The 17,017-nt window shown below is 36.7% G+C and overlaps 1 protein-coding gene across 1 annotated transcript in view; it reads left to right on the forward strand.

The window, feature by feature from the left end:
* Positions 1-17,017, forward strand: part of LOC308337756 (lysine-specific demethylase 6A-like) — a 202,466-nt gene that overhangs the window by 89,737 nt on the left and 95,712 nt on the right. Inside the window, exons 5-6 of the mRNA XM_080795939.1 lie at positions 5,709-5,767; positions 8,916-9,036. Of these exons, the coding sequence (XP_080652065.1) occupies positions 5,709-5,767; positions 8,916-9,036 (180 nt within the window). The remainder of the gene's footprint in view (positions 1-5,708; positions 5,768-8,915; positions 9,037-17,017) is intronic.

Raw genomic sequence — 17,017 nt, forward strand, 5'->3', positions numbered from 1 at the left:
GGTATTCTCCTAGCAGGTAAAGAATGATGACTGGTTGAAGTGATTTGCTGATAGCAAAGGGAATAGAGAATGATTAATGAAAGAAGGTAGTTAAAATATCAAACATGATCATGTGACTATAGCACCAAAGACTTTAAATTGTCAAGTGTGCATGAAATGAGTATTTTTTTCTTCCTCTCTTACTTCACTCTCTGATTATGTAATGTAGTATGTATCGATTTTATATCACAGTATTTAAAAATTTAAGTATTTATAGAATTTTAAGGAGAAGTGATACTGTGACTGAAGGTCTTTATCTTCCCTTCTGTAGAGGGAGCTACCCTGTTCTGGTGGTGTCTGTGCTCACCACTATACCACCAACACCCTGTTCTGGGTTGTATACATGATAGTTGTACCAAGTTCAGAGTTAACACTTGTGTAATCTTTTCTTTTCTTTTCTTTCTTTTCTTTTTTTTTTTTTTTTGCCAGGGTGTGAAGGGGGTGGACTTTTTTTCTTTCTTACAGTTAATTTTATATGAGAGTCCAGTTAGACTGGGCCTAAGTGTCTGTTTAACATTATTTGGGTATGGCTTTAAGGTTTCTGGATGAGATTAACGTATCTGTACACTAGCTAAAGCTGATTTTCCTTCCCAATGTAGGTGGGCCTCTATCAGTTTTGAGACATAACTAGTACAGAAAGGGTGACCCATCCTGTTACTAGGTCTTTGAACTATTATTCTGTAGTTTCCTACCCTTGTACTGGAATTAAAACATCTATTTTTCTGTTTCTGACTTGATTATTCAGATCACTGTATTTGTCAGCCTGCATAATTCCAAGTCAGTTAGTTCCCTCTAGTAAACGACAAATACACAGATGTACATACACACCTTCTCTCCTTCCCTGTTGGTTCTGTTTTCCTGGAGATGCATATGACATTAATAAACCCTTTTAAATGCAATGTTACAAACCTTACTCCAAGATAAATCAAATTCTTTTTATTTTTTTTATTTTTTTTTAACTTATTTACTTGATAGACAGAGATGACAAGTAGGCAGAGAGGCAGGTGAGACAGAGAGAGGAGGAAGCAGGCTCCCCATTGAGCAGATAGCCCGATGCGGGGCTCGATCCAAGGACCCTGGGATCAGGACCTGAGCCAAAAGGCAGAGGCTTTAACCCACTGAGCCACCCAGGCGCCCCTAAATCAAAATCTTTTTAAAAATGCTTTTGTCTCATGTGTATTGCAGTTATGTTTTAGTTAATTTCTCATCATTGTATGTAATTTAAAGAACTTAAGTTCAAAATTGTTAATTTGGAGTTTGGCAAACTTTTTAATAGATTTGGCTATAAATTTTATTTATTTTTAAAAATTCTTTTAAAAGATTTTATTTATCTGGCAGAGAGATCACAAGTAGGCAGAGGCAGGTGAGAGAGGAGGGGGGAAACAGGCTCCCTGCTGAGCAGAGAGACCAATGCGGGGCTCTATCCTAGGACCCTGAGACCATGACCTGAGCTGAAGGCAGAGACTTAACCCTCTGAGCCACCCAGGCGCCCCTTGACTATAAATAGTAAGTTTTATTGGCTACATTGGGTTTCTGTCATGTAGTCGTCTTTTTTTTTTTTTTTTTTTAGGTGAACTTGTAAACATGTAAAACCTATTTTTCGCATTGCAATTTGCATAGAAAGATTGTGAGCCCAAATTGAATACTGAGCCATTCCTTCCTGATCTGTGCTCTAGTGTATCTACTCACAATTAACAGTATTTCTATTCATTTCCTTTTTTTTTAATTTAAGATTTTATTTATTCATTTCACGGAGATCACAAGTAGGCAGAGAGGCAGGCAGAGAGAGAGGGGGAAGCAGGTTCCCCACTGAGCAGAGAGCCCGATATGGGGCTTAATCCCAGGACCCCAGGATCATGACCCAAAGCCGAAGGCAGAGGCTTTAACCCACTGAGCCACCCAGATGCCCCTCTATTCATTTTCTTTGAGAAGTTACACATTTTCTATTGTTGTCTTTGTCTTCGCCCCAAAGAAATTTATCATTTTAAGGGAGGTCTGTGTGGTCATAGCCTGCTTAACAACTACTTTTTTTTCAATCGTCCCAAGGGACTCCTGAATATCAGACTCAAGAGCTAGGTGATTGGGTAACCATCACTGGAATGCCAGTCTTAAAAGCCAGACACTTTGCTCCTCAGGTGAAGACTGGAGTTTACATCATGATTATGAGAGGAAAATGTGGTGGGAGTGTTTTGGTCTTTTCTGCCTGTTTTGATGTGGGTATTTTCTTAGTTCTTCATATGTAGAAGTCAACTAGTTTCTGGGTTTTATTTAGGGAACTAAACCGAAAGTAGCTGTATATTCGACACAACCCTGAAGAGAGGGGAAGTTAGGGCGCCTGGGTGGCTCAGTGGTTTAAGCCGCTGCCTTCGGCTCAGGTCATGATCTCAGGGTCCTGGGATCGAGTCCCACATCGGGCTCTCTGCTTGGCGGGGAGCCTGCTTCCCTCTCTCACTCTCTCTGCCTGCCTCTCTGCCTACTTGTGATCTCTCTCTCTCTGTCAAATAAAATAAATAAAATCTTTAAAAAAAAAAAAAAAGAGGGGAAGTTAGAAGCCCCCCATATATCTCATCATCTTGGTAAAATTCAGCAAAATTAACATTTTTTTAAACACAGACACTTCATACAGGGTTATTAAAATGATAATCATTTGAAACTATAATTATTTAACTGGGGTTTGTGATGGATACTTTGACAAATTATAAATCCTCTAAACCTCACTTGATTTCTGATTGATACAGTGCAAGAATTTAATAAATTATATATTTTGTAGAAAATTATTCTTAATCTTCAAAGTAGGTATAAAAATAACAACAAAGATTTAGGATCATTTCCATGTAAGATTTTTTTTGTTGTCCTTTTGCATAGATCACCATGATTGTCTCTTGAGAATACCATTGAGATTTTACTTCGATTAGGGTACACTGCTATTTGGATGTGTTGCTCTTCTTTTTCTCCAAAACCTTGTCTTTTTTAGTCTTCCCATCTTAGTAGGTAAGAAGAGATACCTCTTTTTTTAAGGAGGAGATACCTTATTGAGATTTTGGTTTTCATTGCTGTGAAGGGTAATGATAAGCATTTCTCCATACACTTACTAACTGTTGTAAGCTTTATTTTTTAATTGAAATATATTTGGTATATAACATTAAAAATTAAGATGTACATATGCTAGTTATATATATATAGTAATATGATTGTCACTGTAGCAATAATTAGCATCTCACATTGTATAATTATCATTTCTTCTTGGTGGTTGGAATAGGAAGTTTTTGGTTTTGTTATTGCTGGGCAACAAAGCAAGGTTTATTGAGTGATAGTAAAGTGATGGTACAGAGCTCCCAAAGAGGGTTGTCCAAGTTTTTTGTTGATAATACAGTATGGTTTTCTGTGTTCATGGTACTGTGCACTAGATCTGGAGGGGTTATTTTGCTATTCACTGGTAGTTTGAAACAAAACCTGTCCTATCCGTTCACTTCTCTTACCCTGATAACCACCACTTACTCTGTTTTAACAGGTTTGGCATTTTTAGATACCACACATGATTGATACCATACAGTACTTGTTTTTCCCTGACATACCTTACTTAGTCATCATTGCTCAGGGTCTACCCATACTGTCACAAGTGGTAGGATGTATTTTCTTATGGCTGCATAATACCCCAGTGGGTTTATGCACTATATTTTACTTACTCACTCATCTGTTGATGGTATGTTAGGTAGTTTCCGTATCTTGGCCACTGTGAATAGTGTTGCAGTAAACATGGGGGTGCATATATCCTTTCAGTACCTTGTTTTCATTTTGTTTGGATAAAGGCCCAAAAGTGGAATCACTCTGTCATATGGTAGATCTAATTTTTTAAAGAACTTTTAAATTATTTTCCATAATGATTCAATCAGTTTATATTTCAGCAGTGTACAAGTTTCCCTTTTTTCCATATTCTTGCAAATACTTGTTACCTCTTCACATACTCATCAGGAGAAGAAAAAGGTGATATTTCATTATGCTGTTGAATTGTATGTCCCTGATGGTAAGATGTTGAGCATCTGTTTTTTTGTTTTGTTTTGTTTTTGTTTGTTTGTTTTACCTATTGGTCATCTGAATGTCTTCTTTGGAACAGGTCCTCTGGTCATTTTAATTTTATTTTTAAAAAGATTTTATTTATTTATTTGGCAGAGGGAGAAATCACAAGTAGGCAGAGAGGCAGGCAGAGAGAGAGGTTGGGGGGAAGCAGGCTCCCTGTTGAGCGGAGAGCCCGATGCGGAGCCGGATCCGAGGACCCTGAGACCATGACCTGAGCAGAAGGCAGAGGCTTAAGACCCATGCCCCTCCCTCTGGTCATTTTATTATTTATTTATTTATTTATTTTTTAAGATTTTATTTATTTATTTGACAGAGATCACAAGTTGGCAGAGAGGCAGGCGGAAGCAGGCAGAAGCAGGCTCCCTGCTGAGCAGAGAGCCTGACGCGGGGCTCAATCCCAGGTCCCTGGGATCATGACCCCAGCCGAAGGCAGAGGCCCCAACCCACTGAGCCACCCAGGCGCCCCACCTCTGGTCATTTTAAATTAGAGTTTTTGTTACTAAGTTTATGTGAGTTCTTTATATATTATTATGGATATTAACCCTTATCTGATACATGGTTTGCAGACATTTTCTTCTGTTTTGTAGATTACCTTTTCATGTTTTTATTGTCGTTGTTGTGCAGAAGCTTTTACACTTGATGTAGTCCTACTTGATGATTTTTACTTTTGTTTCTTGTCATACTTAAGAAATCCTTACCAAAACCACTGTCGGGGAGCTTCTTTTCTACTTTTTATTATAGTTTTATGGTATCAGGTATTGGATTAAGTCTTTAATCCACTTCAGATTAATTTTTTGAATTAGTATAAGGAAGGGGTCCAGTTTCATTGTTCTGCCTGTATTTATCCATTTTTTAAATCCTATTTGAAGACATAATGCTTTTGCCAGCAGGTATTCTTGACTCCCTGGTTGAGTAATAATAGTTGACTGTAAATGTGGGGGTATAATTCTGGGCTCTCTATTCTTTGCTCTTGGTCTGTATGTCCATTTTTATGCCAGTACTGTAGCACTTTTACTAAAATAGATTTGTAATGTAGTTTGAAAGCAGGAAGTATTATACCTTCTGCTTTGTTCTTTCTTTGGATTACTTTGGTTGTTTGGGGTCTTTTCTGGTTTCACACAAATTTTAAGATTGTAATTTTGATTGTTTTCACTGTGGACTTCATAAAAAAGAAACTAAAAATATTAATTCAGGTAGTTTGGCTTCTGCATTACATGTTGCCTTATGACTTCATTGTTTTGTTTTGTTTTTTTAAGATTTCATTTTTTATTTGAGAGAGAGAATGAGAGAGAAAGAAAGAGAGAGAGCATGAGAGTTGGAAGGGTCAGAGGGAGAGGCAGACTTCCCGCTGAGCCGGGAGCCTGATGTGGGACTCTAGGATCATGACCTGAGCCAAATGAAGGTAGTCGCTTAACTAACTGAGCCACGCAGGTGCACCTTCATTGTTTCTTTTAAGTGTATTACAATACGTGGTAGAATTTTGAGAACATAAAAAGCATGTCATATGTACTAGATTTCTAAATAATCTAAGAGGTAGATGTAAAGATTTTTACCGTGGAATTTCTTTTATTTTCTTCTTTTTTTTTTAACAGAATGCTGCCTTTTTATATGGCCTTGGTTTGGTTTACTTCTACTACAATGCATTTCACTGGTAAGTTGGCTTGAACTTTGTGTTTCCACTTAGTGTGTATGTGTGTGTGTGATAAACACATACAATATTTTACTGTTTGCCTTCTCTCTCATTGCCTCCACTCAGCAAATCTGCTAACACCTTGCGATCACCAAAAATTCGTAACTGGATTATAAACTCTCAATACCTACAGTTAGGAATAATGAAACCATTCCTCCATTGTTGAGGAGTAACTGATAGTCGTATGTAAGATTTTGTAAAGTACAGGAAATTCTTTGGGTCTTGTCCCTGTTTGTTTTCATTTAAGCTATGTGAGAATATGAGAGTAAATTGCCAGTGTTTTATAATCACTTTGGATGGATCGTTTGAATATTTTTTTACAGAGATTGTAAACATTCATTGACCAGTTTTTGTTATGGTTTCCTAAAGCTGGATATTTAGCTTTTAGTTGGATGACTTTCCCTGCTGTTATTATTCTTGCTCTTTGGCTTTTGAGCCATTTAGAAGGGCTGCATTATTTGTTAAGTAAACTTACGAATTAGAGATTCTGTAAGTTTTTTTCTACTAAATTACATATTGCTTTGAATATTCTTCCAACTTAAGCTACGTACTTTCCTTTAGATGAATAACCTTTCATCCTTTAGATGAAAAACCTATACTGAGTAGATTAGGATGATTTTAAATTCTCTATAAATAAATTTCTTACAGATCCTAGTCACGGAATTTTTAATTCTAAACTTTAGAACTAGTTAAGTCCTTTAAAGATCGCTTAATTTTAAAACTCTTATTGTTGATATGGTAAGGTGTGTATATTTTTATTCATTCTTACATAATCATATTTAGTGGTAAAACCAGCCTTATGTTCAGGACTCTAATCTTAATTAATACATATTCTATTAAAAAAAAGTGGCATCATTTGTACACAATGACATTAGGTTCATAGCCTTCTGATCACTTAAAAATGGGAAGACATTAGAAGGTTATAGAAGTGAGAGGTGGGACTTAGAAAATTCTGGAAGAGATCTATTTAGAAATAAGACTATAAGTTACACTAAAGGAATGATTTGTTGTACTTTGCCGTTTCTTAAGATGGAAGGATGACTATTTAAATCATTAGTTACAGTTCTTTGTGCTAGTAAATACAGTCATTTTAGCCAGCCACAAGAGATTTAGAAGAAATCCAAGGTAAGGCTGAGATAAAGAACTGTAACGTTTAGTAGTAGCAAGGTTTCTATGTACCTTATATTGCATAATTTTCACATAGCTATGATAACTCCTAAGCCTTAAATTGAATATAAGAACATAAAGTTAGAAGGGATATAAGTTAGTGTAGGTTGAAAATACTGCTTTTAATATGTGTATGACAATGTTGGTTGTGAATGATGAATGTAAATTTTGATAATTTATTTTTAAGTAATGTCTATATGTTTTCCTACCTTTTAAAATGCTTAATTTTGTAATAAGTGTATATAGAAACACACTACTTTAAAAGTAGGAACCTGACCAAAATGATTTACTAAAGACCTGTGTTTTCTGTAGCTTACTTTATTATGAGTTTGTTTTATAATACAAATTGTAAAATGTGTGTTAATTGAATTATGTTATCGATAAAGATTCCAATCAACAATAGGCTATTAATAATTAGGTTTTGGGTAGTAAAAAGTGGTAAGTGGATTTTCTTGTTATGATGGGGGTTGGTGCCCCTCATCCCTGCATTGTTTAGGGGTCAGTTGTAATTGAGATTCAAAAATCTTTTTAGTTCCTGTCATACTCTGTCTTTGTTTGAGGAGATAATTTTTACATAGATCAAATACTAAAAAATATTCAAGATATATCTAGCCTGTATTTTTCTCTACTCATAATCAAAACTTACTAAAAAGACAAAATAATTAAGATGGTACAGAATTCAACAAAGATAGACAAATGAACGTTGACGTTCATTTGATGAGGAAAGTCAGAAGCAGTCCCACAAATAATAGGTCCTTGATTTATGACAAAGGTGTACTCCATTGCTATTGGGATAATAAAATTTATGGAAAAGACTGTATTCTAGGAATTCCATATAGAAGTAGTAAATAGTAACTCGTATATGTAACACATTATACCAATGATAGTTTCCAAGGGGAATGTATAAAAAAATGTGGTGGGAAAAAGTGAAGTTTCTAAAAGTAGATTTATATGGAGCTGTAAAGAATGAAGATTAAGGGGCACCTGGGTGGCTCAGTGCATTAAGCCTCTGTCTTCGGCTCAGGTCGTGGTCCCAGAGTCCTAGGATTGAGCCCCGCATGGGGCTCTCTGCTCGGCAGGGAGCCTGCTTCCTCCTCTCTCTCTCTGCCTGCCTCTCTGCCTACTTGTGATCTCTGTCTGTCAAATAAATAAATAAAAAATCTTAAAAAAAAAAAAAAAGGAATGAAGATTAACATTCTTACCCTGTTGCTCTTTTATTTATTTATTTTTTAAAAAAGATTTATTTATTTATTTATTTGACACAGAGAGAGAGAGAGAGATCAAGTAGGCAGAGAGGCAGGCAGAGAGAGAGGGGGAAGTGGGCTCCCCACTGAGTAGAGAGCCCGATACGGGACTCGATCTCAGGACCCTGGGATCATGACCCGAGCCGAAGGCAGAGGCTTAATGCACTGAGCCACCCAGGCGTCCCCGTGTTGCTCTTTTAAAAACGTTCCTACCATTTGCTGTCTGACATGCTTCGCAAGCATTTAAATTAGTATTTTCACTGAAAATGTTATGAACCCTTTAAAAATTGTTGAATGATTTGTAAATTTTGAGAAAAAATTCGACTGAGATTCCTTACGTATTTCTTTTTTTTTTTTTTTTTAAAGATTTTATTTATTTGACAGAGAGAGATCACAAGTAGGCAGAGAGGCAGGCGGAGAGAGAGGAGGAAGCAGGCTTCCTGCTGAGCAGAGAGCCCGATGTGGGGCTCGATCCCAGGACCCTGGGATCATGACCTGAGCCGAAGGCAGAGGCTTTAACCCACTGAGCCACCCAGGCGCCCCTCCTTACGTATTTCTAACTTTAAAATGGTCATTAGTAATGTTTTTATAAAGTTGTGATTTCTGTTAAAATTGTGTAACCAGAATTTTCCTGGACTGCCAGGAAAAGTACATGTGAATATTAGAACCTTAGATTCTTTTTTGTCTTTGTTTTTTAGGGCAATTAAAGCATTTCAGGAGGTGCTTTATGTTGATCCCAGTTTTTGTCGAGCCAAGGAAATTCATTTACGACTTGGGCTTATGTTCAAAGTGAACACAGACTATGAATCTAGTTTAAAGGTAGGTGTCTTGGGTTTTTTTTTTTTTGGATACTCACTATTCCGTGTGTATGTTTGTGTGTGTATGTGTTAAATGTTAACAGTATTGAAAAATGTTGGTATTTATACTACCACTAAAAAAAATGAATGCATTAAAAAAAAAAGAAGAATGCATTTAAGCTAGAAACCTAAGGGGTTAAAAAGGGTTGAATTTCAGGGTATTTGATAAGATTTGCAAGATAAGTTTTTAGTGTTTTAGATTTTGTTTACTTGGTTTGTTTTTATTTTATCTTTAAAAATGTTTAATCCTGAGCTTTGTTATTATGGAACAGGGTTTTTATTCATTTGTGCATGTAAAATGCTGACCATCATAAAGACAAAGAGAAGTTGATTATTGATGCTGTGCCAGTAATCTTTCACTAGCCTTTATTTGAGATTGATTAGAAATGTCTCCACTTCTAGCTAGTAGCAGAACTCCTGTCAGAGCAAAATTCAGTAAGAGATTCTTATCTGTTAAGACTGCTAGTTTTTGAGTAAAAAATCACTGCAAAAAACAATATACATTATTTTTAAACACCTGAATTCTAATGTAAATACGATTTGTCAAAACTTACGATTTTCTAGTTTCTGCGTTTGTGCTATCATTTTATGTTTGCTGAGGTTATTAATGGGATTAGAGTTTCTTTGCATAACAAAAGCATTGCTCTTTGAAAGAATTCAGGTTTCTGGGGAAAAACAACAGATTTTGTGAATGTGACCATTTTGAATGTTTGCTCTTTTCCTGATATAATTCTGTTATAGAATATGGTTGCAAAGGTGGGGTGTGTGTGTGTGTGTGTGTGTGTGTGTGTGTGTGTGTGTGTGTTGCATATGGCAGGACTTACTCTGAGCTCACTAACTTGCAGATGCTAAATAGACGTTATTTCAAAATTGTATGGGGGGTGCGCATCTGGGTGGCTCAATTGTTAGGCGGAGGTCTTCAGCTCAAGTCAGGATCCCTGGGCGTGGAATCCTGCTTCTCCTTCTTTCCATCTACTGCTTGTGTTCTCTGTCTTGCTGTGTCTCTCTGTCAAATAAATAAATAAAACCTTCAAAAAAATTTTAAAAGAATAAAAATAAAAAAAAAAAGGTTTATGTGATTAGGAATCCCGTAAACCACCCTTAATGTCAGTGATTTGCTAGAGGTCAGTGGATTCAGAAAACAGTTGTATTTATGGCTAGTTTATTACATACAGTGAGAGAATACAGGTTAAAATTGTCAAAGAAGAAAGCGCAAAAAGATGGAGTCCAGGGGAGACAAGAGTCCTGTTTATCCTGTCCCATTGCAGAATCATGTGAATAATACTCAGTTTTCCCTGTAAAGGTGTGTGATAACAAAACAGGATTGCCAACCAGGGTTGTTTATCTAAGCCTTTCTAAGGTTTTTTTTCTTTTCCATTGTATGTGTGACGAAGTTGTAGAATATAAGTGAGTGGAGTGGAGTCTGGAGCCGATAACCAAGAAAGGATTCTTGAGACATCTTTGGTGCAAAATGGTGGTTTATTAAACATGGGGACAGGACCTATGGGCAGAAAGAGCTGCTCTGGGGTTTTGAGAAGTGGCCCGTTATATACTTGCAAGTTGGGAGGGGGTTAGGGATAGCATAAGTCTCTAAGGAATTTTGGAAGCAAAGTTATCTAATAAAACCTTAGTTATGAGACCCTTCAGATGTATATCGGTGGGCTATATGCTTCCGGATGATTGCCAACACACATCTTGGAGGGTTTAGAGATAAAGGAAGTTTCCAGAGGAATTTTTTTATATTAAAGTAGACTTAAAGGGGGTCAGCCAGGCTAGGACTGCCTTTTGCCCTTAGCAAAGTATTAAGGTGAAGGCAGTGGAGTCCCTAGAGGAAGGTCACTCTCCCTGTTTCAAGGACTTGTCAAGGGGCTCTAGGTAGTAAGGAAATTTAATAACTTTTCTTCTGCCTTTGTTTCCCACATCATGTATATAATCTTGGGCATTGATAATGTGGATATGGAGAGCATACCTGGCTGACCTTACTTACTCAGTCATCAGCAGCTCCTTCTAAGGTCAGACTGATAGCATGTGGCCTTAGGCCCTCAGCAAAACTAATGGTCTCATAAATCATATGGATGAGTCAAGGCTCTGGGTATAGAAGGGCACACTTGTAAGGTAGGATATTCCAAGGATTTATTTTATTTTTCTTTTTTATTTATTTTCATATTTTTCAAAAGATTTTATTTATTTGAGAAAGAGAGCATGAGCAGGGAAAGGGCAGAGGCAGAGGGACAAGCATATTTCCCACTGAGCGGGGAGCCCAACATGGGACTCTACCCAAAAACTGTGGGATCAGGATGCTCAATCGACTGAGCCACCCCGTTGCCCCCTTCCAAGAATTTCGAGATTATCTCTCAGGATTTGATCCTGAGATTGATTTCTCTGAAAGTGCAGTGTTCGCACAGTGGACATCTGAATTAATCCCTTATTATACTCTGTATTCATTCACTGCCTTGATTCTTCAGATGTTTAAAGTAATGAATTTACTTATCTCTGCATTTCAGGAACTTTTAAAAAAGAATGATACTGAGAGCACAAATATTCAGTCAAGAACATAAGAGCCATTGCTGGTAAACTAAAGAATTTAGATTACATAGTAGCCAGAAAGAAGTATTGCTAAGGAGTAAGTCCAAGGTTAAAATGCAGCAGATATAGAGAGTGGAATCACATATATCACTTTCATGTTTAGAGAGGTATTTATCAGACTGTATATTATGGGAATTTAGTGGAATTAAAATGTAAGTATGGCTGTGACAATTTGAAGATTTTAACCCCTTCTTGACATTCACAGTGTAATTATTAATATATCAAAGATGCAAATAATGTCTTATAGCACAAAATTAATTATGATGTTATTTTTTGGCAACATGTTATTCTATCACAGTTAGAGGTTTTTTTGTTTGTTTTTTGGAGAATTGTCTCAGAGGTGTTCTGGAAATAATATTGGGAGACTAGAAGAAAACCCAGGAAACCACTTTTTCTCTTAAATATGGAATGTGTATGTAAAGTTAGTGAAGAGAAGTTAAACTGAATAATAATAATACAGTAGTTAGTACTGCTAAGATCCGTTTTAAGTTAAAGCTGAGCCATGATTTAGTGATTTGGCAATACTTACAATATCCCTTATTTACACAGAGCAGCATTAGATAATGTTCACCAGCTAGTGAAAGTAGTTTTAACAACTGATGCATAAGAAAAAATGTCCTGTGTGCCTTTATTTCCTTAGCCTTAGGTAGGGAGTCCCAAACCTTCACATGATGTTGATTTTAATAAAAATGTCTTAGATACATGCACCTTTTTCTGTATACCTCTTTCCTTTGTTCAGACTTCTGACAGCTTTCTGATGCTAATCTCATCTGTGTGAAAAATAGAATATTGGGATGTTTTTGACCATTAGTCTTTATATGTTATTTCATTTTTATTTCATCCTGGCCATTTGCTTTTTAACTTTTCTCTTTTAATAGGAATATGGCTTGTCTGTTGTGGGACCATTTTAGCCATCAGTAAGTTGAATTCAGGAAGAGAAATTTATGTATATTATGATATAATTACTTAGCATTTTTAAATGAATGATGATACGAGTCAGAATGAAAATCTCCCTTGAGGAGGTCGTTAATTTTCCTAAGTTGGGCTGTAGTAATTTATAATTTAGCCCAGTCTAGCCAGGTATGAAACTTCTCTAATAACACTGTGGTGTTTCATGGTGTAATATATTAGTGTAGAAACTTAAGTCCCAGCTCCACTTTGTTGAAATAATGGTAAACACTAGTTTATGTCATAATGGTAAACACTAGTTCATGTCATGACTAGTTCATGTCTAGACTTAAGCATTAATGGATTCACTTGTTCAGATATGAAATCAAGGATCCATCTTTTCTTTCTGTCTTTTCTTTTGGCTTTTCCATCTTTGATGTAGGATATTTACCAGGCATGGAAGAAGTATATTCTTTCTCATATGTTCATATGTAAGGAGAAAACTAGTGTAATGATGGTGGAATGGAAGTGAAGATATTTATTTATTAAAGATTTTATTTATATATTTGAGAGAGAGAGAGGGAGCATGAGAGTGGGGAGGGGCAGAGGGAGAAGCAGATTCCCCACTGAACAGGGAGCCCAATGTGAAATTTGATGCCCGGACTCCATCATCATGACCTGAGCCAAAGGCAGTTGCTTAACCAACTGAACCAACCAGGTGTCCCAGGAATGGAGATATTTAAAGCATTCATCTTCTTGAATTGGGGGAAAAAATAGTTTTTTTCAGATGCCATTTTAGTAACATTTTGCAACAGCTTATCCTATGAAGCTATAATTAAGTTACCTTTCAGTGAAGAAATGAATTCATGGTCTATAAATTTCCTATGCATGTGTATTTTTTAATGGAAATATAATTTAAGTTAATGAAATTTTTAAAAAGATTTTATTTGAGAGATAAATAGAGTGAGAGAGAGCCCAAGCAGAGGGAATGTCTACTCCCCACTGAGTAGACAACCTAATGTGAGGCTCAACCCCGGGATTCCAGGATCATGACCTGAGCTGAAGGCAAAGGCTTAACCAATTGAGACACCCAGGCACCCCTGAAGATTTTTTTTCAAGACTTTATTTATTTGAGAGACAGAAATAGGAACACAACAAGAGATCATGAACGTGGAACAGAGGGAAAAGCAGGCTCTCCACAAAATTGATGATTTGTTGAGGGTGTTTTACAGATGTGAAATATTCTCATCGTCTATATCATGGTTGTTAAATTTTGGAAGATGTATATAACAGGAATAGAAGTTGTTTCTGTTGGGGTCCATTATCAAAGGAATGAGACTGAAACAAAGTGAAAGTTATGCAAAACTTTATTCTGTGCCAACCATTAGAAGTCAGACTGACTGTCCAGGGCCGCCTCCGAAGACCCCATCCCAATCTCACAGGCTGGTTTGATAGGGTATAACCACAGACCTCAAGGTACGCAGCTTCTATTGTTAAGGTGTTTACTCCCAGAATCGATACCCAGAACCGACACCAGGAACTGCTGGGGCGTTTATTCCCAGAATGAAGTCCGTGAATGTAAACAACAGTATGGCTACCTAGGCAATATGGAGTTGCTCTGCCTAAGCAGGCCCCAATAGTTAAACAGGTTTTAACATTAAATTGGCCCTAGCAGTTTCATGAGCTTCTGAATTTAGAATTTGCACTGAAAAATGTGTTGTATTGCCTCTTTGCAAGAAGGGAAAAGATCATTAAAAAATTCTTCTTAAATCAGAGTAAAAGCTACTCTGGTGATCTGCTTCACAGTTGAAATTCAGTTGAAATTGTTTATATTGCAGTTAACACAGATCATTTTATAGGTGAAATATTGTCATCAGTATATTTCTCATATATATTAATATGATTGTATTTCATAATCTCATTTGTAGTGTTTCTTTTTTCATTTGTAGTGTTTTATATTAAATCATAATCTGGAATTTAATCCATTAGCTTTTATGTAGTTCACAGTTTCTACTGCATCAGTAGGCAGATTGTTTATTTAGCAGTTCGTTGTTGTTCTTATTACTAAATTATTATTTTTGGGGCGCCTGGGTGGCTCTGTGGGTTAAGCCTCTGCCTTTGGCTCGGGTCATGATTTCAGGATCCTGAGATCAAGCCCCACATCTACCTTTCTGTTCTGTGGGGAGCCTTCTTCCACCTCTCTCTCTATCTGCCTGCCTCTCTGCCTCCTTGTGATCTCTCTCTCTGTCAAATAAATAAAATCTTTAAAAAAATTTATTTTTGTAGTAAGGCTTTCTTGATGAAGAAGGTAGTTACGGAGTTTATAGTCTGAATAAACTCCTTAATTTAGTTAGGTATTCCAGATTACTTTGTTTTTGTTACTGTATTTTCAGAGCATACACACAAGAGTTTTATACAAAATTCAAATTATTAGCATATTGTAATAATCTCTAATTCATTAAGATTCATATAATTTAGGAGTATTTTTCAAAAGACTGAAAATTTCGTTGTAAATTTCACATGTATTAAAAATGGTGGCTTTTGGGGCGCCTGGGTGGCTCAGTGGGTTAAAGCCTCTGCCTTCGGCTCAGGTCATGATCCCAGTGCCCTGGGATCGAGCCCCGTGTCAGGCTCTCTGCTCCGTGGAGAGCCTGCTCTCTCCTCTCTATCTGCCTGCCTCTCTGCCTACTTGTGATCTCTGTCTGTCAAGTAAATAAATAAAATCTTTTTAAAAAAATGGTGACTTTTAAGCAATGTATGTATTCATCAGATTGCAATGAAAAACAAAGCACTGCTATCTTTATTTGCTTTTCTCCTAGTTATTTCCTGAATGCTTGTTGTGTGAGAGGAAGGTATATGCAAAATTATTTTCAAAGGCCAAAGGAGCTAAGACCTAAGAAAAACCGCAACAAGGTCTAGCTTGATGAAAAACGGTATATTAAGGGGACTTAGGGACAGAAGTTTATCTTGGTCAGTCTCAAAGTGAGTAGACCTCTGCAACTCCACCTCCCATAAGACCTGCTTTTATAGCCTTAGAAGCTGGGAAAAATGCCTGAGGAAGAATATTGTGTGATAGAATAAATTTCAGAATAAATGTGTGTCACGGTCCTATAATTACGACAGATCAAGAACATTATGACAGAAGGTATACCTAAGAGTGTGGTTAAACAAAGGAAAGAATGTGGTTTGGTGTCTGTTATAGTCAAGAAGGCTTTATATCACAGAATGCTCATCACAGCAGATTTGTTCTAGATGGCATTAGTTTGGTTCACACCATACTACAAGTTACGGTATAATTGGAGTGAGGTACTTGAAACAACTTCTTTTGCGTTTTGAAATAAATACCTTTAATACAGACTTTCAGTTATGTTTTGGCAGTGTTTGGTTTTCTAGGCTTAACAATATAAAGTGCTATTTTAGTAGAAGCCTGCATGGACATTATTAATGAAAATAGTATCTGTTTCTATTAACTTAGTCAATAATTTTCCCCAAAATAATTGTTTAATTTTTAACTTCTAAAAAATATTTACTGATGTTCAATAGCCAGACAAGAAGGGAATGAGAAAGTAGAGAAAAGCATGTATTGTTCAGGTACCTTTGGTAGAGGAAAATCAGAAACTTTCCACAGCACCCTGCTGGGGGAGGTGGTGGACAGGGTAGGGGGGGCGGGGGGGGGAAATATCCAAGCTGGAACAGTGCTCTGACATCAGAGCCCCCTGTGGGGCTTCTGAGATCGTGACCTGAGCCAAAACCAAGAGTTGTACACTTAACCAATGAGCTACCTGGTATGCCAGGAACTTTGAATTGTTAAGGGGTGATATACAGCCGAATGATTGAGGTTTACTTTATGGCTAGAAAATATGGATGGGACTTCAGTGTGAACATTTTGATAAAGATAATTCCTTTTTAACAAGATGGGATTGGGAGGGTGACAAACCATAAGAGACTCTCAATCTCAGGAAACAAACTGAGTGTTCCTGGGGGGTGGGGGGATAGGGCTAAGGTGGTTGGGTTATGGACATTGGGGGAGGGTATGTGCTGTGGTGAGTCCTGTGAAATGTGTAAGACTGATGATTCACAGACCTGTATCCCTGGGGCAAATAATACAGTCTATGTTAATAGAAATAATTTTTGAAAAGATAACTCATTTTTATTTGGGAGTAATGCAGTAGTCATATAAAAATGTCAAGCTTGAGAAAAATGTGACTAGATATTTTGTTTCAGAAAGATCACTCTTCAGAGGTGTAGTGAATTCATTTGAGGATTGGCATGGAACTACATTGAGAATTAGATATTGGAAAAGAAGGCAGAATGTATATAGTTTCTGTCACATTCCCTTTAGTAGTATAGTGTTGACCTTTTTTGTTGGTGGTATTTAACTTTGTTTTTTTTATGAGAGAGTTTTTGTATGACTCTTGTTAGTCTTCCACAAGTATTTGGTTACCTATGGAGTCTTTTATTCTCATGTG

This window comes from Martes martes, assembly GCF_963455335.1.
Source record: "Martes martes genome assembly, chromosome: Y".
NCBI lineage: Eukaryota > Metazoa > Chordata > Mammalia > Carnivora > Mustelidae > Martes > Martes martes.